Source organism: Heptranchias perlo, chromosome 14 (genome assembly GCF_035084215.1).
Source record: "Heptranchias perlo isolate sHepPer1 chromosome 14, sHepPer1.hap1, whole genome shotgun sequence".
Lineage (NCBI taxonomy): Eukaryota > Metazoa > Chordata > Chondrichthyes > Hexanchiformes > Hexanchidae > Heptranchias > Heptranchias perlo.
Genome location: NC_090338.1, coordinates 40537487 through 40563928, shown reverse-complemented (window position 1 = coordinate 40563928; position 26442 = coordinate 40537487). Strand labels below are relative to the sequence as shown.

At 43.0% G+C, this 26442-nt stretch overlaps 1 protein-coding gene across 2 annotated transcripts in view; it reads right to left on the bottom strand.

Annotated features, from left to right (window-relative positions):
• The window catches only part of sting1 (stimulator of interferon response cGAMP interactor 1), a 46203-nt gene extending 21113 nt beyond the window's left edge, over positions 1 to 25090 (bottom strand). The window contains exons 1-5 of one of the 2 annotated variants that reach the window (XM_067996331.1): positions 24672 to 25090; positions 9776 to 10064; positions 4375 to 4586; positions 1481 to 1676; positions 680 to 788 (exon numbers count right to left, since the gene is read on the bottom strand). In XM_067996331.1, coding sequence (XP_067852432.1) covers positions 680 to 788; positions 1481 to 1676; positions 4375 to 4586 — 517 coding nt within the window. In that variant the 5' untranslated portion in view covers positions 9776 to 10064; positions 24672 to 25090. The remainder of the gene's footprint in view (positions 1 to 679; positions 789 to 1480; positions 1677 to 4374; positions 4587 to 9775; positions 10065 to 24671) is intronic. The other variant, XM_067996330.1, reaches the window with a different exon arrangement.
• Between the last annotated feature and the right edge of the window lie 1352 nt (positions 25091 to 26442).

Below are 26442 nucleotides of genomic sequence, written 5' to 3'. Positions count from 1 at the left end.
TTTCCCCATTGCTGTGCTGATAATTAATTATTTTCCCTTTTGTTAATGTCACATTTGATCTTGAATAATATGCTTCCCTTCTGTACAAACATTTAATTCACTTATCAAATTCCTCTCTCCCTTATTTTATTGTTTGTTTTAAAGAGGTTAACTCCTCCATTAAAATAGCAGAGAAAAGAATTTGGTACGAGCCATCAAATGTTTGGACAATAACATTACCAACAGTAATTTCTATTCTGTAGATTTTAACAGTAATGAAGAACAATTCCCGAGTAATCAGTCTATTCATTATGAATGCTGCAGAACCACAGATAGAATAAAGATTGTGAAATAAATATTTTTGAAGTCTGGGTATGGACAGACTTATCCCATCAAGTCATCCCAAGTGACTTTAGGGATTAAAGTACAAATATCATTTGTTTTGTTGCTGAATTAGGCACCAATAATTCTGCCTTTGGGTATACACAGATTATATTAATAATCACAGGCAATTCTGTGAAATTAGTTGACAAATCTGATTAGTCTTTAAAGTTAATATATACAATATACATGAAAATAAGATAGACTATTGAATAATTCATAATGGGTGACTTGTTCAACAAAGCAGTAGATATTGACAGGCATTTTAACGCCATCAACACAAATATATTTTTAGTGAAGAAATTTTATAAATACTTACTGGGTAAAATTAACTTCAGGTAACCAATGTAATAGGACCAAGCCAATCCATGAGCAACATTAAAATGATTCTTCTCACAGATTTCTGAAATTTCAGCTGGAGTGGGATCCTGCAGAGTGATATGTATTACTTCAGTAAAAAAAACATATTTTACTAAGATGACTTTTATAGGCACAGATTGAATCATGAGATTTAACAGAATGGTTTTGTGATTTCAGAACTGAAAGAAATTGATGAAAAACCTATTCTTTCCAATCCTTTAAATACAGCCCACTGATTTTTAAATGTGAATGTTTTCTAATTCCTACTGAAAGACAAATAATCAATATCTATATACAAAATGTAAGGAATCCATAAGCTTTTCCTAAATTCAGAATAGATTAGCCCAAGTACAGTATATTTCTATAAGGTCACAATAAATATAGTTTTACTTCTATTGTTAGACCCCTTACTGTTTCTCAATTAAACAGTAAGGCATTTTAAGCGTATTGTTACCATTTGACTGAATTTAACTATATGCCTATAAATGTAACACAAAACTAAAGCTAACACAAAATAAAACGAATTCACAACATAAATGTATTTTAATCAACTGCAAATTATTTCAAAAGTTAAGCTGTCAGTATCGTATCATTCCTAGACTTCAATTTGAACCTACTACCTAGCCTGGTCCAAACATGTGATACAATTCATCATCCCAGTTGGCGTTGAAGGAAAAGACAAATTCTAAAACAAACAAGGTTCCCTAAAAATTACTGTGGGATAAATATTGCAAAATATAATTTTTTAATAAATACTTACAAGAAATCTAAAAACCTTGAGGAACAAATAGCAGAAACAGGAAAGGCTTATTTCCCAGGCCAAAGATCTCAGAAAACCAATGTCTTCATTTTTGCACTCAAGAAGTAAGTAGTAGAACAGTGCAGAAAATACCACTCCACAGCCATTTTTCTTTAGATCAAGTGATGCATTCAAAGCCTTCCAGTAGCTTTTGTATCTACAAAATAAAAAAAAGACTTGCATTTATATAGCACCTTTCATGACATCAGGATGTCCCAAAGCGCTTTACAGACAATTTTTGAAGTGTAGTCACTGTTGTAATGTAGGGAAATGCGGCAGCCAATATGCACGCAGCAAGTTCCCACAAACAGCAATGTGACAATGACCAGATTAATGCAGGTTTGAAAGTGCATGCAGTAGTAATTTGGAAAAAAAATCAAAACAGCTTTATTTTTACAATGATTATGTACTGCACCCCAGTTTTAATCTTCGTAATAAATTTAAATAACTAAATAATAGCCTTTTAAGAACTGTATAACGTCTAAATATCTTCAGTTCATACCTGCAGACAGCTACACAAATGAACCAATATCATGAGGAGGGCAAAGATTTATTTTAAATCTTAAAACTAAAATGTTCCTTATTAATTTCAACTGATGATAGTGTAGTTTTTTTCTCAGATACAGAATTACAAACCATGATTTCATATTCTTTTTTGAACAGGGAAAGACTATTACACCTGGTTGGAGAGTCAGTGATGTGGGGTCATCAATTTAAATCTAACACTAAGAGAGTAAGAAGAGGTTTCTTTATGCAGGGTTTTTTTTATTCGTTCATGGGATGTGGCCGTCACTGGCAAGGCCAGCATTAATTGCTCATCCCTAATTGCCCTTGAGAAGGTGGCGGTGAGCCGCCTTCTTGAACCGCTGCAGTCTGTATGGTGAAGATTCTCTCACAGTGCCGTTATGATGTGGAGATGCCGGTGATGGACTGGGGTGTATAAATGTAAGGAATCTTAGGAAGGGAGTTCCAGGATTTTGACCCAGCGGCAATGAAGGAAGGGTGATATATTTCCAATTCGGGATAGTGTGTGACTTGGAGGGGAATGTGCAGGTAGTGTTGTTCCCATGTGCCTGCTGCTCTTGTCCTTCTAGGTGGTAGAGGTCGCGGGTTTGGGAGGTGCTGTCGAAGAAGCCTTGGCGAGTTGTTGCAGTGCATCCTTTGGATGGTACACACTGCAGCCATAGTGCGCCGGTGGTGAAGGGAGTGAATGTTTAGAGTGGTGGATGGGGTGCCAATCAAGCGGGCTGTTTTGTCATGGATGGTGTCGAGCTTCTTGAGTGTTGTTGGAGCTGCACTCATCCAGGCAAGTGGAGAGTATTCCATCACACTCCTGACTTGTGCCTTGTAGATAGTGGAAAGGCTTTGGGGAGTCAGAACGTGAGTCACTCGCCACAGAATACCCAGCCTCTGACCTGCTCTTGTAGCCACAGTATTTATGTGGCTGGTCCAGTTAAGTTTCTGGTCAATGGTGACCCCCAGGATGTTGATGGTGGGGATTCGGCGATGGTAATGCCGTTGAATGTCAAGGGGAGATGGTTAGACTCTCTCTTGTTGGAGATGGTCATTGCTTGGCACTTGTCTGGCACAAATGTTACTTGCCACTTATGAGCCCAAGCCTGGATGTTGTCCAGGTCTTGCTGTATGCGGGCACGGACTGCTTCATTATCTGAGGGGTTGTGAATGGAACTGAACACTGTGCAACCATCAGCGAACATCCCCATTTCTGACCTTATGATGAAGGGAAGGTCATTGATGAAGCAGCTGAAGATGGTTGGGCCAAGGACACTGCCCTGAGGAACTCCTGCAGCAATGTCCTGGGGCTGAGAAGATTGACCTGCAACAACCACTACCATCTTTCTTTTGCTAGGTATGACTCCAGCCACTGGGGAGTATTCCCCCTTATTCCCATTGACTTCAATTTTACTAGGGCTCCTTGTAAAGGAGCCTGGAATGCTTTGCCACAGCGAGTGGGTGAGGCAGAGACCATTGTATCTTTTAAGGGAAAACTGGATAAATATTTGAAGCAGAGGAAAAAGAGGGATTAAGGCAGTGAGTCTGGTTTTGAATTGCTCTAGCAAAGAGGCAAAACAGAAAGGATGTCCAATTGTTCTCTTTCATGGCTGTAAACATCAATTTTTCTCTGGAATTACAACTGACTGGCTAAACAATTGCAACTGTGACTAAAACGTTAGGTATAATTTAGCTACAAATGTTAATTTATGTGTTACTATCGAGCTAACCTGTATATGAATATTTGCACAAATTTTGTGATGAATTATCCAATTATATCATGTTAATTCCTAGCTTTTGGCACTGAAATATGATTACTGGCAATCTTTTGTTATAGCCCTGTAAAATGGCCTATATACTTGCCTTTTCTTAAACAGACCAGTTATTTTATGGGATAGTCTCAAGAGTTGTCACTACAACAACAAACAATTTGTTTTAATTGGATGGATTGGGATTCACTTTTGTTTGGGGCTAATCTGTGAAAATATGACCCTTTGCTCAGGAATATTTTTCACTTATCAAACCTTGAATCAGAGAACGAGGCCACACAGCATGTTTATAATGATACCCAATGCAATGTCAAGGACATACCGCACCTTTAGCAATGGAAACAAAATAATTTTATCTGAAGACAAGAATATCCTTGAGATTTAATTACTTTTGTGACACACTTAGTATCATACATTATAAATTAGGGAATGCCTCACACAGAAATCTAAAATAATAGAAATGCACAGCAAAATAAAAAGGATGGTAAGGTTAATGAAAGTTATTTGCAAAAGTTTGTCTTTTAAATAATTACTGATAATAACACTCCTTCTTTAAACAAGGCATATACATACCTAGAAGGGATGTGCCTGTATTCCTCCAGAAACTCACATAACTTGAGCACACTTATAGTTACAAATGACAAGAAAAGCTGAAACATAATTTCCTGCACAATAAATTTCACTTCAGTGGAAAAAAACATATAGGTGAAAGATGCAAGCATAACAGTGATGGAAGACCAAATGGCTGCATTTCCACGAGGCAATGGGATGTCATCCAAAAACATCTGCGAAAGTAAGAGAAAATGTAATTACAGATGGTTACAAAACTAAGAATTATACATTTCTTGCTACAAATGTTAAATAAAAGTTCAAAAAAATGCTACAGTTGAGGGAAGTTATTTGACCCATTTTAGTTCTTCTATCCAGAAACATCCTGTAGTTCCCTCACTGCAGCACCCAATTTGTTCTTAAATGCCAGGGTTTTCACCTCCTCTGCTCTATCTGAAACTCCATTCCATTGATTGATCAATCTTTGGGGTAGATCCTGACTGCGCAATAGTGTAAAATGGGTAATAGCGAATCGGCAGCCCGTTTTATATCTCTCCCAAATTTATTTCCATTGAAGTCAACGGAAATAAAAATCGGGAGAGATGTAAAGCAGGCTGCCGATTCGCTATCTCATGTTTTACACTATCGCACAAAGTCAAGATCCACCTCTCTTGTGTGAAGAGGAATTTCCTGATGTCACTCCTAAATCTGCCTTTTACTAGTCTGAATCTATGTCCTCTGGTCCTATTTACATAGTGTACTTTGAAGTAATTTTCTGCATTTACTTTTTCCATTCCATTAACAATCTTCTATAAGATTACCTCTTGGATGTATCCTTCTAAGGCTGAAAAGGCAAAGTTTCCTCAATCGTTGCCCCGAACTCAGATATCTGATATCTGACACTAGGGCCTAAATTTTAACATGGAACGGGAAAGCGGGGCGGCAGTGGTGGGGGGGGGGGGGGGGGAGGAATTCCTGACAGAAAACCTGGAAATACGGATTTCCCCGGATGTCCTTACGATTTTGACGTAAAGATGTCTTTTATTTTTTTTGTCGGTTTCCTGCCCGACAGGTCGGCCTGATTGACAGGCTGGCTGTCAGTTGGATGGGAGAAGAGGAAGGAAGCAGATGCGAGAAGATAAGTCTTAGATGGAGGAGGGGGTTGGGGTGTCATCGGGGTGGGGGTCGGGTACGGGGTCAGCGGGGGATCGGGAGTCATCAGGGAGTTGAGGTCGAGAGTCATCGGGGGTCGGGAGTCATCGGGGGTCGGGAGTCATCGGGGGTCGGGAGTCATCGGGGAGTTGAGGTCGAGAGTCATCGGGGGTCGGGAGTCATCGGGGGTCAGGAGTCATCGGGGGTCGGGAGTCATCAGGGGTCGGGAGTCATCGGGTGGTCGGGTCAGGGGTTATCGGATGTCGGGGTCAGGAGTCATCAGGGTAATCGGGGGGGGGGGCAGGGTCAGGAGTCAGCGGAGATCGGGAGTCAGCGGGGGTCCAGAATCATTGTGAGTCCTGAGTCATTGGGAGGGGGGGGGTCGGGGGTCATGGGGGAAGGGGTCAGAGATCATGGAAGGGTCAGAGATGGTGGGGGGGGTCAGAGATTGTGGGGGTGGGGTTGGAGATCGTGTGGGGGGAAGTGGTTGCTGCAGGTAGACTTGTTGGACCTGGGGGAAGCACTCTTGCTCCTCTGGGCCCACAAGCAGTGCGATAAAGGCACTTACCTGCTGTTTTAGGCCTTCTCGCCTCCTCTCACATAATGTGAAGTAGAAGGCCCGGAATCCCGCCCCCAGGGGTTAAAAATAAAAAAACTGTAAAAATGGAGACCCGCTGCCCTCTTGAAAGCTTTCAGTGACCGACCAGCCTCCTGAGAGTGAGTTGGTCGCCCACCATTCGTCCCACCTCCATTAAAACTGGAAATGGGCGGGTTTAAGATTTTAAGAATTTTTACTGCAAAGGTAGGGAATGTGTAAATCAAAAGCAAGGTAAGTGTACCACTAATGAGAAATTACCATAGACTTATAAAACTAACTAATCCTGAATGACAATCACAAGAACCTACCAACAAAAGGAAAGGCGAGCCAGTCAAGTCACTCAAAATTCTTTTTGAATAAAAAATTGTATGCCATTTTCTCAGTAATTCAAATCTGTAATGTTCAAAATTATAATTAATTTTAATAATGTTATTGTGAAATATGTAATTTTATTTTTTTTCATATTACAAGCCTTATTGTAATATGAAAAAAAATAAAATTACATATTTCACAATAACATTATTAAAATTAATTATAAAGCTGACAGTTGCAAATTCAGGTCTGCTGTAGGTACCGTCTCAGGTTCAGTGGCATTAGTCGCTCCTTTAGACAGTCTAAGAGTTTTATGTAATGGGAGTTGATTCACTTCTGCCCTATATCTACTTTTACGGTAGCCCAACCCAGAGATGTTACAATAGCATCCCCTTGTGGTCTGGACTGGATACTCGTGTTTTTCACCAATGCATTTCTTCAATCTCTCCAAAGGCAGACTAAGCAAACAATTGTTGTGACTAGACTTGATATTGTTGGCAAAGGTTTTTGGTTAATATAGGATATAAATTATTTTTAAAAAAGCAAAAGCACCACCACGGTTTTTAGAGCAGGGTTAGCACGGGAAAGGCCTCTCCATAGACCTTAGAGTACTGCAAGTAACTCGAACAACATCATTGTTGAAGGAGAATAATGGTAGCGGCCTTGGGAGTGTCTGGCGTGTAACAATATAAGTAAAAATTGATGATTAATGGCGATGTTGAGAGATGAGCAGGAACTCGTCCCATCTATAATTGGGTCCGCAAGGACTGATAGAGATATGTTTTAGTTCTTGTTAGTCATAAATCATGTGAATAGCATCTGTACGAATTCTATAATTATCCAATTTCGGTAATCAATCATATGGGTAATGTTCATATGTACATCACTAATTGGTCAAATGGCCTTCTTCACATTGGACATCATTGCATGGAAAGTTGAGGTCCAACAAGATGGCTCTTGTATGGAAGATGGAGCAAAGGGGATATCACCTCAAGCTGATAAGATGTTCTTTTGGAACCAAAGTCCAGCCCTCCTATGACTATTATTGATCTGGGATATTTGGATAGTTGAAGATGTACAGTTGAACAATTATACGAATGATTGCTGGCATGCACAGAGAATGGTAAGCAAGTAAAGTATATAAACCCCAGCATAGTTCAAACTAGGAGGGAGGCCACACTATGCAGTCATTGTTCTCCAGAATTTCTGTATTTTGTACTGCTGTTAATAAAGTTTTGACAGACAATTTGTTAAACAAAGTTTCTTAGAATTAAAAGGTGTGGTGAATGGTATTCCAAATGTTAGGTCACTCTTAAAGAAAGAAGAAGGAATTTGCATTGAGAAAGCATCTTATCCTTGAGATGTCACAAAATGCTTTATAAGCAAAGATTACACTGGAAGTGCAGTTACAGCTGCTATATAGGCAAACTTACATAAATGATCTAGGCTCAGGAATTAAGGAACAACATCAAAATTTACTGAGGACACCAAATTTGGGTCATCAAAAATTGAATAAGTGCAGAAGAACACAGGAATGTTAGCAGGAATTGAAGATAGGTGAGACACACCATTAACTGTAGAAAAATTTGAAGTAATACATTTTGGAATTAAGGATAACAAAAGAATACAGGGGTTATATTGGATAACCCCCGAAAACAGGCGCTGGGATCACGGTGTGTGATTAACCCACGCCATGTTACATTTGTGCTGCCTGATGATTTCAACAATCGCTGCGTGCAGCCAGTGCTACCTGTGCTGTTGATTGGCTGCATGCACCAGCAGGAGGCCCCGCTATCGGGAGTGGCTAGCACTGCTTAAAGGCAGCCTGCACCTTTTAAAGGGGAGGTGCACTGGGGTTGCAGGAAGTCCTTTGGGAAGTAAGTCTGTGCTGGAATATACTGAAGAGTGGCTGCGCCTGTGAGACAGCAGCACCAAGGTTCTTGGACGGTGCACTGGAGGCCTTGGTGGAAGAGGTGGACAGATGGAGGAGCATCCTATATCCGCAGGGGGGCAGGAGGCCTTCCAGACACATGCTCAAGGGGCAGTGGAAATCACACATGAGGTCAAGGCCAGGAGCATCACACCATGCATATGGATGTAGCGCAGGAAGAAGTTCAATGATTTGACACAAGTGGTCAAGGTGAGTGAGTTCAACTGTCACATGGCATATCCTACCAAATGCACCACTAGCCTCATTCACTGCTTCACACACTACACCCCCCATCACCCACCTACCAACAAACTCTTTCAATCAGTATTCAACCCTGCAAATCAGATGCTGCATCTTGCCCTCACATATTACCACTCTTGCAAGCTGCACACCCACAACTCACAGGTGACATAAACTGGCAGCTATTCAACCATGACAGCCACATCACTCAAACATCTTGCAGGGCATTCACTGACACACTTCCCTCTTTCTTGCAAGAGAAGGTGGCGCACAATACTAGGCAGCAGGAAAGAACTGGGGGAGGACAGGCGCGCCTACACGTCCTAACCCCCATGGAGGAGACAGTGCTGTCCATCATTAGATGAGCCATCGCTGAGGCTGTGGCCACTGACAATGTTGGTGATGAGGGTCTCTGAATACCTAATCCTCCTTCTCGCTTCCCACTTCTCCCTCAGTCCACAATCTTTTCTGACTCACATGCTACAGATGGTGTGAGCATACACTTCTTTCTTTCTCCTCTCCCCTCACCACAACACAGCCCTTTGTCATTTCAAATACCCAAGAACTGGAAACGGCACAGTCAGAAGAGGCAGAGGAAGACGACAGTGATAATGCAGACACACTGTCATTCGATCTTACACCAGTAGCTACCAGCTCAGATTCTGACACTGCACGTAGTTTAGAGGCTAGGACAGAGGAGGGATCTGCACGTGATGAGACTCTGGACACAAGTGCGCAAAAGCCAGGGTGGGGGGAAAGGATATCATAGGTGCCAGCTCACCAGAGGGTGAGGTTGCTCACCAGTTCTGCTGCAGAGGAGTCAGATGATGATTTTCATGGGCCAAGCTATAGAAGAAGGCCTTTGGGCGTATGGACATTCCCGTTGCGAATGGAGGAGTCCAGCTCCAACTTGACACAGGGCTTTGCGCAGGGCTTGGAGCCCAACCTTTCCAACATGGAATGGGTGGTCAATTCCATCAGCTCACCTGTGGAACCCACCGTGATGCAGCGTCTGATGACCGATGTCACAGCTTCCATCAAAGGTCTGACTGCTGCTATCGTGGCTCTGGGTTCCACTGTGTAACGGGGCTTCCAGGGCGTCACAGCAGTCCAGCAATCTGTTCTTCAACTGATCACCAGAGTTGCTGAGGCGCCGCCCCAGGAGAGTGGCAGTGGCGCCATGGAACACGAACCTGCTGTCCTCTCTCAGGATGACATCATTCCTGCTCCCATCCCTGCGACTCCACCAGTCCTCTTGCTGTTGCCTGTCAGTCAGCCAGACTAGACTGCTGCAGCCCAGGCCCGAGATGGCGCAGTCTGAAGCTGGACCCTCCCGGCCCACAGCTGCTCGAGATTGCCCTCCAAGGCCATCTGCAGTGTCTTCAATTGAAGGTCAGCAACCTTCCACCACCCATGCTCCAGCCTCTGGGGATGCATCTCGTAGGAGCACTAGGAAAGGTAAAGGCACACGAACGACAGGCACTAAGGAAATACACAAAGGTGAATAGTGTCAGTTTGTTTGAATCATTTCACGTGTAAATCTATAAATGTGGTTATGAATTTGTATTTGGTGTTGGTTTTCATTTCTGCGATGTGCTGAGCGAGGAAGCAATGTGTAATCATAAGGACGATGGTCATGTGGGAGATGAAAGGTAAGGAGTGTGGGACTGTTGTTGAATGGGGAGGGGTCATTGAACTTACTGATGTCACTCATTAATAATCTGATCACACAGAGCCCTGGCAGTCAGAGCCTGTCTACCTTATTGCCTCCCTGCCTCTTCCTCGACTTCCTCCTCCTCCTTGACTTCCACCTCAGTAGGCTCTCGCCGGATAGGCAGTGGCAAGGGCTGCTCCCTCATAATGGGCAGGTTGTACAGCATGCAGCATACAATGACAAATCTTGATACCCACTCAGCTGAGTACTGCAGGGCTGCTCCAAAGCGGTCCAGGCAACGGAAGCTTGAGGATGCCTATAGCGTGCTCTATGATGTTACGCGTGGCAGCATGGTTCTCATTGTACACCTGCTGTGTACAAAGATAGGTGGAAAAGCAAGTTTCGATGAGGACACAAAGTGTCTGCAAAGGGATACTGACAGGTTAAGCGAATAGGCAAAAATTTGGCAGATGGAATATAATGTGGGAAAATGTGAAGTCATCCACTTTGGGAGGAAAAATAAAAAACAAAATATTATTTGAATGGAGAAATACTACAAAATGCTGCGGTACAGAGGGATCTGAGTGTCCTTGAACCTGAAACACAAAAAGTCAACATACAGTTGCAGCAGGTAATGCGGAAGGCAAATGGAATATTGGCCTTTATTTCTAGGGGGATGGAGTATAAAAGCAGGGAAGTCATGCTACAACTCTACAGGGTGCTGGTGAGACCACACCTGGAGTACTGCGTACAGTTCTGGTGCCCTTATTTAAGGAAGGACATACTTGCATTGGAGGCAGTTCAAAGAAGGTTCACTCGGTTGATTTCGGGTATGGAAGGGTTGTCGTATGAGGAAAGATTGAACTTTCTCATTGGAGTTTAGAAGAATGAGAGGAGATCTTATTGAAACATACAAAATTCTGAGGGGACTCGATAGGGTAGATGCTGAGAGGATGTTACCCCTCATGGCGGAATCTAAAACTACGGGGCATAGTCTCAGAATAAGGGGTTGCCCGTTTAAGACGGAAATGAGGAGGAATTTCTTCTCCCAGAGGGTCGTGAATCTTTGAAATTCTTTACCCCAAAAAGCTGTGGAGGCTGAGTCATTGAATACATTCAAGGCTGAGTTAGAAGAGTTTTTGATCAGAAAGGGAGTCGAAGGATATGGGAAAACGGCGGGAAAGTGGAGTTGAGGTAAAAATCAGATCAGCCATGATCTCATTAAATGGCGGAGCAGGCTCGAGGGGCTGAATGGCCGACTCCTGCTCCTATCTCTTATGGTCTGATGGTCTCTACATGCTGTCGGCATGCATTAGGCACGCGTGCGCAAACACCTTTACCAAGATGGCGACCTGTGCACTTGACATCGGTCACCCCCTACACCTTTAGTGATAAAATTTTAAATGAAGTAGAGAAGCAGATGTGTGCAGATGCACAGGTGTCAGCGCAAGTAGAAAAGGTCATAAGAAAGGCAAATGGAATCCTTGGCTTTGTACGTAGAGACATAGGATACAAAAGCAAGTAATGATAGCCTTGTACAAGATCTTACTTAGGCCACAATTGGAGTTTAGTGTGCAGTTTTGGGTACCCCATTATAGAAAAGATGTAAAAGCAATGAAAAAGATGCAGCATAGATTTACTGTAATGAAATCAGGGATAAGAGGTTACAGTTATGAAGGGAGATTGATGAAATTATGTTTTTTCCATTAGAGCTGAAATGTTTGGGGGGGGGGGGTGACCTATGGGGCTCTTCAGGATCATGAATGGTGATGATCAGGTAAATGGTGATAGACTGTTTCTTCTGTTTGGCAAGACAGTAATGAGAGTGTACAAATTTAAGATAAGTGCAACAAGAATTAAAGGGGAAAGTTAGAAAAAAATCTTTACACAAAGGATGACTACAATGTCGAATTCTCTGTCATAAACCACTGTTGAAGCAAAGTCCATGAATTCTTTTAAAAGAGAATGAGATCATTGCTTGAAAAGGAGAAATATTTAAAGTCATGGGAAGTAAGCAAGGCACTGTGATTAAACTAGGTGGCTCATGTGGAGGAACCTGTGCTGTCTTGATGGGACAAATGCTGTAACATTTTATGATCCTACGGTCAAAATAGGATTTTAGGAGTACCTGATCAGGCACATGATTTTAAAGGAGATGTAGTTGCATGGATAGAAAAATAGTTAGGGCACAGATAGCAAAGAGTAGGGGCAAATGGATGTTTTTCGGATTGGTAGGATACAGGTAGCCCTGTGCTCGCTGACCTACATTGGCTCCAGGTCCGGCAATGCTTCAATTTTAAAATTCTCTTCCTTGTTTTCAAATCCCTCCATGGCCTCGCCCCTCCCTATCTCTGTGACCTCCTCTAGCCCTACAACCCTCCAAGAACTCTGCACTCCCCCAATTCACGCCTCTTGCGCATCCCCGATTTTAATCGCTCCAGCATCGGCAACCGTGCCTCAGCTGCCTAGGCCCTAAGCTCTGGAATTCTCTCCCTAAACCTCTCTATCTCTCTACCTCTCTCTCCTCCTTTAAGACTCCTTAAAACCTATCTCTTTGATCAAGCTTTTGGCCACCTGTCCTAATATCTCCTTATGTGGCTCAGTGCCAAATTTTGTTTGATAATCACTCATGTGAAGCGCCTTCGGATGTTATACTACATTAAAAGTGCTATATAAATGCAAGTTGTTGTTGTTGAAGTTTGCTGACAATACTGAATTAGGGACCATGGCAAACTGGCCCTTTACCCAGACCTCTGGAACCAGCTCTAGACCTCCACTAAGTCAGGTTCCGAACCCAGACTGCTACTTTCAGCCTGGCTCTTGGAGCCAGACTTCCTCCAGCCAGAACCATACTGCCATCTAATCCTGCAGTGACCCCAGACCTCTAGCTAGCTTATAGGAACATAGGAACAGGAGTAGGCTATTCAGCCCCTCGTGCCTGCTCCGCCATTTGATAAGATCATGGCTGATCTGTGATCTACCTCCATATACCTGCCTTTGGCCCATATCCCTTAATACCTTTGGTTGCCAAAAAGCTATCTATCTCAGATTTAAATTTAGCAATTGAGCTAGTATCATTTGCCATTTGCAGAAGAGAGTTCCAAACTTCTACAACCCTTTGTGTGTAGAAATGTTTTCTAATCTCGCTCCTGAAAGGTCTGGCTCTAATTTTTAGACTGTGCCCCCTACTCCTAAAATCCCCAACCAGCGGAAATAGTTTCTTTCTATCCACCCTATCCGTGCCCCTTAATATCTTATAAACTTCGATCAGATCACCCCTTAACCTTCGAAACCCTAGAGAATACAACCCCAATTTGTGTAATCTCTCCTCGTAACTTAACCCTTGAAGTCCGGATATCATTCTAGTAAACCTACGCTGCACTCCCTCCAAGGCCAATATGTCCTTCCGAAGGTGCGGTACCCAGAACTGGTCACAGTACTCCAGGTGCGGTCTAACCAGGGTTTTGTATAGCTGCAGCATAACTTCTGCCCCTTGTACTCCAGTCCCCTAGATATAAAGGCCAGCATTCCATTTGCCTTCTTGATTATTTTCTGCACCTGTTCATGACACTTCAATGATCTATGTACCTGAACACCAAAGTCCCTTTGGACATCCACTGTTTTTAACTTTTTACCATTTAGAAAGTACCCTGTTCTATCCTTTTTTGATCCAAAGTGGATGACCTCACATTTGTCTACATTGAATTCCATTTGCCACAGTTTTGCCCATTTACCTAATCTATCAATATTGCTTTGTAATTTTATGTTTTCATCTACACTGCTTACAATGCCACCAATCTTTGTGTCATCGGCAAACTTAGATATGAGACTTTCTATGCCTTCATCTAAGTCGTTAATAAATATTGTGAATAATTGAGGCCCCAAGACAGATCCCTGCGGGACTCCACTAGTCACATCCTGCCAATGTGAGTACCTTCCCATTATCCCTACTCTCTGTCGCCTTTCGCTCAGCCAACTTCCTAACCAAGTCCGTCCTTTTCCCTTGATTCCATGGGCTTCTATCTTAGCTAACAGTCTCTTATGTGGGACCTTATCAAATGCCTTCTGGAAGTCCATGGATCCTTATTTCAGACAAGCTATGGACCTAGACCTCCACCAGCCTGACCCCAACCTCCTGCCACCCAGGCTCTAGTCCCAAACTATACCCAGAGGTCCACAGCTGGCAGGCCACACCTTAAACCCACCAGGCCTGGACTCAGACCTCCAACCTGCCTGTCATGCCCCAAATCAGAGTGCGGTCCAGCTAAAACAAAAGCAAAATACTGCAGATGCTGGAAAGCTGAAATAAAAACAAAAAATTCTCGAAATACTCAGCAGGTCAGGCAGCATCTGTGGAGAGAGAAACAAAGTTTAACAGGCGAGAATTTACTGTGAAAATAACGGTGAGGCTAACGGCGCTCAATATTATTTATGTGCCAATCGCACAGCAACTTCGGGGCAGATGTGTGGTTAAACGCGAAAATCCAGAAGTAGCTGTCCAAGATGCGCCGCTCCACCGTTAGCTTTGTGAAAACGGCATCCCCGCTGCCTGACTCACCATTCAAATGTATTGAATGGCGTGAAGTTCCTGTATCTGTATGGTAGACACGAATTAAACTCACTACAGAAAGTTAGGGCTTCTCCATTTCAGCCTGAGTGCCTTTTTAACGGCGTGGTAAGCGTTAATTACTGCCAAACAACCTCTCTGGCACTGAAAATTAACTATTACAAGTGCGGGATCTCATTCCTTCAGCTTTTAATTGTTGTTGGAGATTTTTTTAAAAAATTTTATGTTTTCATCTACACTGCTTACAATGCCACCAATCTTTGTGTCATCGGCAAACTTAGATATGAGAATGTAACTTAAATGTAAATTAAATATTTTTTAACTTTTCCTTTCTATCTCTTTTTTTTTCTCTCTCTTAATCCAATCTTTCTTTCCCTCTCTTTATTTCTCTTTCAGTTCCTGATTTGACATTGAATTAATTATTCTAATTTACACTTCCTGGTTCAGACTCTGCGCTATTCATTTCACAATCCTTCAAATTGATTGGTTAAGGGAACACACAATTGCTTGCCCTGATCACACAGATCCCAGATGCCCTGTAGAGGGCGCTGCACCGGTTCCATGTCCCACTCACAGCAACTTCCAGTGCAAGATCTCATGAAAATTAAACGGACAAGAGCAAGTCTACCTAACGGTGGGCACAGTTCATTTGCCGGCTACAGTAAATTCTGGCCCAACGTTTCCGGTCAATGACTTTTTTGTCAGTTCTGATGAAAGGTCATCCACCTGAAACATTAACTTTGTTTCTCTCTCCACAGATGCTGCTTGACCTGCTGAGTATTTCCAGCATTTTCTGTTTTTATTGCAGTCCAGCTAAGCTATGGATCTTCCTTGTTTATCACTAGGCCCTGGACCTTCGTGAAGAACACACTCCAAATCCATCTCTTAGAATACTATTCAACACATAATTGATGAAGTCATCAAATAGGATGGGTGACAATGAACAACTGTGGCTCACTCCTTTTTTGAGAGAGATAGATTTCACTGAATCTCTCATCCACCCTTTCATGGATTTTGGAGCTGATGTACACATCCTAATTAAATCCCAAGTTTTGGCCATGTACTGCAATGGCTTCCAGTTTCCCCGAGGGTTACAGCGAAGTACTAGGTTGAAAATCTTACGAAAATCAATAAAAGCAATATAATCAGCTTTTTCTAGAACTTTATGGCAATCTGCAATCTTCAATCTTCAATAAAGCCACAACTTGTCCTGTATAGTCCTGATGAGCGTGAAATCCAGTCTGCTCCGTTCGAATTATTTCGATTTATTGCACAGGGTTGTGATCTTCCAAAATTCCCAGGATTCTAGAATGGTCCCAGTGGATTGGAAAGTAGCAAATGTAACATCACTATTCAAGAAAGGAGGGAGAGAGAAAACAGGGAACTACGGACCAGTTAACCTGACATCAGTCATCGGAAAAATGCTGGAATCCATTATTAAGGATGTGGTAACAGGGCACTTAGAAAATCATAATATGATTAGGCAGAGTCAGCATTGTTTCATGAAAGGAATATTGTGTTTGACAAATTGACTGGAGTTTTTTGAGGATGTAACTAGCAAGGTAGATAAAGGGGAACCACTGGATGTACTAAATTTCGATTTTCAAAAGGCATTCGATAAGGTGCCATATAAAAGGTTGTTACACAAGGTAAGGGCTCATGGCATTGGGGGTAATATATTAGCATGGGTAGAGGATTGGTTAATGGACAGAAAACAAATAGTAGGAATAAACGGGTCATTCTCAGGTTAACAGGCTGTAACTAGTGGGGTGTCGCAAGGATCAGTGCTTGGGCCTCAGCGGAGTAGAGTTAAGAGAGAAATCAGGAGGGCAAAAAGGGGATATGAGATTGCTTTGGCAGATCAGGCAAAGGTGAATCCAAAGAGCTTCTACAAATACATAAAGGGCAAAAGGGTAACTAGGGAGAGAGTAGGGCCTCTTAAGGATCAACAAGGTCATCAATGTGCGGAACCACAAGAGATGGGTGAGATCCTGAATGAATATTTCACATCGGTATTTACGGTTGAGAAAGGCATGGATGTTAGGGAACTTGGGGAAATAAATAGTGATGTCTTGAGGAGTGTACATATTACAGAGAGGGAGGTGCTGGAAGTCTTAACGCGCATCAAGGTAGATAAATCTCCGGGACCTGATGAAATGTATCCCAGGACGTTATGGGAGGTTAGGGAGGAAATTGCGGGTCCCCTAGCAGAGATATTTGAATCATCCACCGCTACAGGTGAGGTGCCTGAAGATTAGAGGGTAGCAAATGTTGTGCCTTTGTTTAAGAAGGGCGGCAGGGAAAAGCCTGGGAACTACAGACCAGTGAGCCTGACATCTGTAGTGGGTAAGTTGTTAGAGGGTATTCTGAGGGACAGGATCTACAGGCATTTGGAGAGGCAGGGACTAATTAGGAACAGTCAGCATGGTTTTGTGAGAGGAAAATCATGTCTCACGAATTTGATTGAGTTTTTTGAAGGGGTAACCAAGAAGATAGATGAGGGCTGTGCAGTAGACGTGGTCTACATGGACTTCAGCAAAGCATTTGACAAGGTACCGCATGGTAGGTTGTTACATAAGGTTAAATCTCATGGGATCCAAGGTGAGGTAGCCAATTGGATACAAAATTGGCTTGACGACAGAAGACAGAGGGTGGTTGTAGAGGGTTGTTTTTCAAACCGGATGCCTGTGTCCAGCGGTGTGCCTCAGGGATCGGTGCTGGGTCCGCTGTTATTTGTTATTTATATTAATGATTTGGATGAGAATTTAGGAGGCATGGTTAGTAAGTTTGCAGATGACACCAAGATTGGTGGCATTGTGGACAGTGAAGAAGGTTATCTAGGATTGCAACGAGATCTTGATAAATTGGGCCAGTGGGCCGATGAATGGCAGATGGAGTTTAATTTAGATAAATGTGAGGTGATGCATTTTGGTAGATCGAATCGGGCCAGGACCTACTCCGTTAATGGTAGGGCGTTGGGGAGAGTTATAGAACAAAGAGATCTGGGAGTACAGATTCATAGCTCCTTGAAAGTGGAGTCACAGGTGGATAGGGTGGTGAAGAAGGCATTCAGCATGCTTGGTTTCATTGGTCAGAACATTGAATGCAGGAGTTGGGATGTCTTGTTGAAGTTGTACAGGGCATTGGTGAGGCCACACTTGGAATACTGTGTACAGTTCTGGTCACCCTATTATAGAAAGGATATTATTAAACTAGAAAGAGTGCAGAAAAGATTTACTAGGATGCTACCGGGACTTGATGGTTTGACTTACAGGGAGAGGTTAGACAGACTGGGACTTTTTTCCCTGGAGAGTAGGAGGTTAAGGGGTGATCTTATAGAAGTCTATAAAATAATGAGGGGCATAGATAAGGTCGATATTCAAAATCTTTTCCCAAAGGTAGGGGAGTCTATAACGAGGGGGCATAGATTTAAGGTGAGAGGGGAGAGATACAAATGGGTCCAGAGGGGGCAATTTTTTCACTCAAAGGGTGGTGAGTGTCTGGAACGAGCTGCCAGAGGCAGTAGTAGAGGCGGGTACAATTTTGTCTTTTAAAAAGCATTTGGACAGTTACATGGGTAAGATGGGAATAGAGGGATATGGGCCAAGTGCAGGCAATTGGGACTAGCCTAGTGGTATAAACTGGGCGACATGGACATGTTGGGCCGAAGGGCCTGTTTCCATGTTGTAACTTCTATGATTCTATATAATCTTTATGAATGACTTAGATGAAGGGACCGAATGTAATCTATCCACGTTTGCTGATGATAAAAAGCTAGTTGGGAAAGTAAGCAGTGAGGAGGACACAAAGAGTCTGCAAAGGGATATAGACAGGTTAAGTGAGTGGGCAAGAAGGTGGTAGATGGAGCATAATGTGTGGAAATGTGAGTTTATTCACTTTGGATGGAAGAATAGAAAAACAGTTTACTTTTTAAATGGTGAGAAACTATTAAATGTTGGCGTTGAGAGGGATTGGTGTCCTTAAACATGTAACACAGAACATTAACGTGCAGGTACAGCAAGCAATCAGGAATGCAAATGGTTTTTGCTTGTTTGCAAGGAAGTCAGAGTATAAGAGTAAGGAAGTCTTGCTGCAATTGTACAGAGGTTTGGTAGGACCACACCTGGAGTACTGTGTGTAGTTTGGGTCTCCTTACCTAAGGAAGGAGATATTTGCCTTCGAGGCGGTTCACTAGATTGATTCATGTGAGGAGAGATTGAGTAGAATGGGCCTATGCTGTCTGGACGTTAGAAGAACGAAAAGTGATCTCATTGAAACATAAGATTCTGAGAGGGCTTGACAAGGTAGATGCTGAGAGGCTGTTTCCCCTGGCTGAAGAGTCTAGAAGTAGGTGGCAGAGTCTTAGGATAAGGGGTTGGACATTTAGGACTGAGATGAGTTGGAATTTCTTCACTCAGAGGGGGTGAATCTTTGGAATTCTGTATCCCAGAGGGCTGTGGATGATCAGTCGTTGAGTATATTCAAGACTGAGATCAATAGATTTTTGGACACTAAGGGAATCAAGGGATATGGGGATCGGGCAGGAAATGGAGTTGAGGTCAAAGATCAGCCATGATGTTAGTGAATGGCGGAGCAGGCCCGAGGGGCCGGATGGCCTACTCCTGCTTCTATTTCTTATGTTTGTATTCTGTTCCTTTAGAAATAAACCCCAGTATTTTGTTTGTACTCTTTATGGCCTTGTCAACTTGCATTACTACTTTTAGCTATTTATGCCTCTAAATTCTCAGATCTCTTTGCACCTCTACCCATTTACTTTCTTACTTACCAAGAAATAAATGGCATCCTTATTCCTCCTACCAGAATAAAACACCTCAGACTTTGCTATATTGAATTTCATTTGCCATTGATCCATCCACTCTGCAAGCCTCTTTATGTCTTCCTGCACTCTTCCAGATTATTACCTACTCCCTCAATTTGATTATCATTTGCAAATTTCAACACCATGGCTCTAATTAGCAAGGGCACAGAATGTATTCTGGGTGGGGGACTTCAATGTTCATCACCAAGAGTGGCTCGGTAGCACCACTACTGACCGAGCTAGCCGAGTCCTGAAGGACATAGCTGCCAGATTGGGCCTGCAGCAGGTGGTGAGTGAACCAACACGAGGGAAAAACCTACTTGACGAAGTCCTGTCTTCACACTGAGGACAGCATCCAACGTGTTGTGTGGCACTAACACCGTGCTAAATGGGATAGATTCAGAACAGATCTAGCAGCTCAAAACTAGGCATCCATGAGGCGCTGTGGGCCATCAGCAGCAGCAGAATTGTATTCCAGCACAATCTGTAACCTCATGGCCCGGTACATTCCTCACTCTACCATTACCAACAAGCCAGGGGATCAACCTTGATTCAATGAGCAGTGTAGAAGAACATGCCAGGAGCAGCACCAGGCGTACCTAAAAATGAGGTACCAACCTGGTGAAGCTACAAAATAGGACTACAGGCATGCTGAACAGCGGAAGCAACAGAGCTAAACGATTCCACAACCAACGGATCAGATCAAAGCTATACAGTCCTGCAACATCGAGTCATGAATGGTGGTGAAAAATTAAACAACTAATGGGAGGAGGAGGATCCATGAACATCCCCATCCTCAACGATGGCAGAGTCCATAATGTGAGTGCAAAAGACAAGGCTGAAGCGTATGCAACCATCTTCAGCCAGAAGTGCCGAGTGGATGATCCATCTCGGCCGCCTCCCGATATCCCCACCATCACAGAAGCCAATTCGATTCACTCCACATGATATCAAGAAACAGCTGAGTGCACTGGATACAGCAAAGGCTATGGGCCCCGACAACATCCCGGCTGTAGTGCTGAAGACTTGTGCTCCAGAACTAGCTGGGCCTCTAACCAAGCTGTTCCAGTACAACTACAACACTGGCATCTACCCGACAATGTGGAAAATTGCCCAGGTATGTCCTGTCCATAAAAACCAGGACAAATCCAATCCGGCCAATTACCGCCCCATCAGTCTACACTCAATCATCAGCAAAGTGATAGAAGGTGTCATCAACAGTGCTATCAAGCGGCACTTACTCACCAATAGCCTGCTCACCGATGCTCAGTTAGGGTTCCGCCAGGACCACTTGGCTCCAGACCTCATTACAGCCTTGGTCCAAACATGGACAAAAAAGCTGAATTCCAGAGGTGAGGTGAGAGTGACTGCCCTTGACATCAAGGCAGCATTTGACCGAGTGTGGCACCAAGGAGCCCTAGTAAAATTGAAGTCAGTGGGAATCAGGGGGAAAACTCTCCAGTGGCTGGAGTCATACCTAGCACAAAGGAAGATGGTAGTGGTTGTTGGAGGCCAATCATCTCAGCCCCAGGGCATTGCTGCAGGAGTTCCTCAGGGCAGTGTCCTAGGCCCACCCATCTTCAGCTACTTCATCAATGACCTTCCCTCCATCATAAGGTAAGAAATGGGGATGTTCGCTGATGATTGCACAGTGTTCAGTTCCATTCGCAACCCCTCAAATAATGAAGCAGTCCCTGTCTGCATGCAGCAAGACCTGGACAACATCCAAGCTTGGGCTGATAAGTGGCAAGTAACATTCGCGCCAGACAAGTGCCAGGCAATGACCATCTCCAACAAGAGAGAGTCCAACCACCTCCCCTTGACATTCAACGCCATTACCATCGCCGAATCCCCCAGCATCAACATCCTGTGGGACACAGTTGACCAGAAATTTAACTGGGCCAGCCACACAAATACTGTGGCTACAAGAGCAGGTCAGAGGCTGGGTATTCTGCAGCGAGTGACTCACCTCCTGACTCCCCAAAGCCTTTCCACCATTTACAAGGCACAAGTCCTGAGTGTGATGGAATACTCTCCACTTGCCTGGATGAGTGCAGCTTCAACAATACTCAAGAAGCTCAACACCATCCAGGACAAAGCAGCCCGCTTGATTGGCACCCCATCCACCACCCTAAACATTCACTCCCTTCACCACCGGCGCACTGTGGCTGCAGTGTGTACCATCTACAGGATGCACTGCAGCAACTCACCAAGGCTTCTTCAACAAACCCACGACCTCTACCAACTGGAAGGACAAGGGCAGCAGACACATGGGAACAACACCACCTGCACGTTCCCCTCCAAGTCACACTCCATCCCGACTTGGAAATATATCGCCGTTCCTTCATCGTCGCTGGGTCAAAATCCTGGAACTCCCATCCTAACAGCACTGTGGGAGAACCTTCACCACACGGACTGCAGCGGTTCAAGAAGGTGGCTCAACACTACCTTGTCAAGGGCAATTAGGGATGGGCAATAAATGCTGGTCTTGCCAGCGCGCCCACATCCCGTGAATTTTTTTAAAATTCCTAAATCGAAATTTTTTTGACCATCGCACCTGGGACATTTCTTGTGTGATGTGATTGTAAACAATGGGAAAACACCATAAGCAGCAAAGTTTGCAGTGTTCAATCTAGTCTGCAGGTTGTATAAATATACCCCATAGCATTAGTCATTTGTTATATTATTTAAAGAAAGAAATTGCATTTATATGGCATCTTTCACATCCTCAGGATGTTGCAAATGCTTCATAGCCGATTAAGTGCTTTTGAAGTGTAGTCACTGTTCTAATGTAAGCAAACACAGCAGCCAACGTGCACACAGCAAGGTCCCACAAACAACTGGACCAGATAATCTGTTTTAGTTGTGTTGATTGAGGGATAAACATTGGCCAAGACACCGGGAGAACTCCCCTGCTTTTCTTCTGATAGTAATGTGGGATCTTTTACATCCACCTGAGAGGCCAGATGGAGTTTTGGTTTAGTATCTCATTGGAAAGACAGCACTGCCAAAAGTGCAGGATTCCCTTGGCAATGCACTAAAGTGTCAGCCTAGATCATGCACTCATGTATCTGGAATGGGGCATGAACCCATAACTTTCCAACTCAGAGGCAAGATTATTACCACCGAGACAAGGCTGACATATATTGACAAGAATGCCAAATTAACTGCTCCTTAATTGCATGAGAACCACTTTCAAAAATATGAGGGGGGGGATGGGGATATGGGGAAGGGGAGAATTAAATAAATTCCATTTCCACACAAATATGATCAGACATCAAATCTGTTGCTAATGTGAAAGTGAAACTTTGCATTTCAAAGTGGTTGTTCATTTTGTAATATGTTTCAAATGGTGGAGATATTAAACCTCTTCAATTTCTGCATTTCTCAGAGAGAACATAAAACTAGAACAGTAATGAAAGAGCTAGTTTAAAGGAGGGAGTTTATAGGGAGCTCCCAGTTCAGAGTTGTCACCTTCACACAGAACCTGAGTCCAAGGAGATGGGGCCTGTTAAAAATGGCATTGACTGGGGCCCTGACGCCACCTTGTGTAGTGCAGGGTGATTCTGGCTGTAGCTACAGGGTGAATATCAATGGTTATAGGATTATTACTAGTTATAGGTAGGTTATCAGGGTATTACACCTATTACTACCAGTTACATACAGACTATCAGTGAGTTATTGGAGTACTGATGGTTATGAGGGGAATCTGAGTGTTACCAATATTACTATTAGTTATCAGTGCAATTTCAGTGAGTTACTATTAGTTATTGGTCGAATCGAAGTTCTTCCCACCTCTGGTTTCTCCCGCGAATCTTTTCCCTGCCTTCGATTTCCCTTCGTTGCCTGCAGCCATCACATGTTCAAACCTCCAGGAATACAATACTTCTAACCAGGAGGACAACACAAATCTGGTACATCTAGGGTTGCCAACTCTAGTTGAACATGTTCCTGGAGGTTTCATCACATGACCTCCCATCTCCAACTACCCTGCCCCCACGCTCCCACCATTGGTCACCTAACACAACCATCCTCACGGTGCGCTGCTTTCAAACACCTTCAAAGTCTAACACTTCCCCCCACCCCCCCATTTCCAATATTTTTATAACTAACAAACAAAAAAGTTCAAATTTTTTTTAAGCACACATTTCTTTTTAATGCCCAAATGATTTTTCTCCTCAGTTGTTTGAAGCACTGTCCTGGAGATTAACCTTTAATTCCTGGAGACTCCAGGACAATCCTGGAGGGTTGGCAACCTTAGGTGCAACTCAGGCACAAATTAAAAGAATTGACTTACCAAAACCAGTCTAAGATTCATTTCCCTATATAATTTGCCTAAACTCTCGAGCTAGACCGGAGAGACCTTTCCGAATGCAACTTTCACTACAAATTAATAATAAAATATTGGCAATGCAGCAAAAATGTTTATTGCCTGGTTTAACCTTGCATATATAAACACACAAATACATTCCAAGAGAAGTATGAAACTTATGACATCAGGATCCAAGGTAGACCAATGGGAATTATACTTGGATCACACTGAGGTAAGAATCGCATCCAGGTTTTTTTGTACTACACAGCTGATGTCTTCAATTTGCACCCCCTGGTTTGCAGTCATATAAAACTCTGTGCTGCATATTTTTTCTCTGTGTATCAGTCCGGCTTGTTGTAACAAAATGATCAATGTGTAGAAATCTAAAATGTTCACATTTTTATCCTAACATAAAGCAATGATTTTTTTTTTAAGTCTCTTGCTTTTGATGAAGGATAGGGGAAAACATCTGTACTCTATGGATCAAAACCCTGGAACTCCCTACCTAACAACTGTGAAAGTACCTTCACCACATGGACTTCTGCAGTTCAAAGCAGCAGCTCACCACCACCTTCTCAAGGGCAATTAAGGATGGACAATAAATGCTGGCCTTGCCAGCCACACCCACATCCCATGAACGAATTTAAAAAAGCTTCCGGTTAGATAATACATGCATCAAACACAAATTCACCAAGTTCCTTTTCACTTGTCACTGCCCCAGTTGATTGTGCACTCACCTCGCAGCCTGTGGTTGATGGAGCTAATCCCCAGAGAGAGTGGAGGACAAACGCCGGAGATGGTGAAGAAGACCTCCTGCTGCGCGGGCTCGTTCTCCTCGAAGTGCCGCTTGAGTTCCGGAAATTATTGAAAACACTTCAGAGCGAGAAAAAACACACTCCCATCCGGTAGAATTGGAACTGAGAAACTGGGTGGAGAAGTTTCGTTTTACTGGAGTTGAGAGGTGACCACACAGAGCGTAGGTGACCACAAAGTTTTGCGCCTCCTCGACAATCAGAGCAAGTAACTATAAAGTATTGTTGCTACTGCTGAGGTGGAGTCTTGAGCAGACACGCTGCAGCTACAGAGACTGAGAGTGAAACCAAAACTACCAGGAGTTCCACTGAGTCAGTACCCGAGATTTGATACATCACCCTTTCTAAGGCATCTATCCAATCATGAATTCACTGAATGCAAAACTTAGATTAACATATAATAATGACAATAAAATGAGTTTCTGTAATGTTTGAACTAGTGTGGTTAATTGTTCATTTTCTAATCACTGCTGCTTTAGTTCAGTGGGAAAATCCAGATCTTGGGTACCATCAGAATCAGCTGGAACAACAGCTTGAGTTGGCTTCTGCAGATGTAGAGGCGGTAAGTCAGCCTCTAACACTGCCGTCATATTTGTTTCTGTGGCGAAGCAGTGTTGGGGTTGAAGCGTCAGTTTGTCCCTGATACCACGAAAAAGAAATGAGAACCATGGAAGGGGAATAAAGATAAAGTGAGACAGCAACCGTTTAAACTGATGGGAAATGTGCCAACTTGGCACCATTTCTTGGAAACCATATGAACAGAACATTGCGATCCAAATAAACATAGTGGGGTAGATTGCTTTGGGCCCAATCCGAAAATTGCGCCAGTTAGGTTACAGTTTGAGTTTCTGCTAAAATGCATTTGCATAATCACAAACTAAAATCTTCCATGAACCAGCCCAATGCGGCAGCTTAATAGAATGTAATCATTTATTTTATTCATTGATGTATTTAAGAGTGGTAATCTGGTGCAGTTTTATTAATGCAACTGAAAATGGGTTTATCACAAAAAATATGCATGTTTAATAAATGTCTAGTCCTTCACCTGTGAGTAACCTGATTTTAAATCACTAAAAATAACTTCAAAAAATTACACTGAACCATTTACTATTTTCATTGGTGTACACTAGTCAGTGTTTTAGTAAATTAAATTAAAGTAGACTATCTTGTCCAGTGGTGGAACAGAATCAGAGTTTCTGGCTGGGGACCTAGCAGGATATTAAAATGGAAGAAGCAATACAGAAATACATAGGAAAGAAGTTGCCTAGGGGAACCGAATAGTTCCCAACAGAAGACCACCACATATGATGATAGGTGGTCATGTATGTTGGAAGAACGGCCGGCTTTGAAGAAACAAGCCAAGGCCGTTTGGTTACTTGGCCTCAGTAAGGAAAAAGACAAAGGCAAGAATTAAAAAAAGAAGTTGATAAATTTCTGTTTTTATAAAAACTGAGTTTTATAAAAAATGAATTAGAGGAAGTAAATAAGCAATTAAAAATGAATCTCGGTGATTGGAAGAGAGAGGGTCAGAATAATGATTAACATATGCAAACCCTAGAAGGACACGTAGAATATTTTCAGAGCCAGGCTCTGGTTAAAGGGGGAAAACTGGCTGTGAATCAGGCAACCCACAAGAAACATTAGATAAAATGAGAAAGTTGGAAAAACAAAGAGATGATTTAAAGGCAGCCGTACG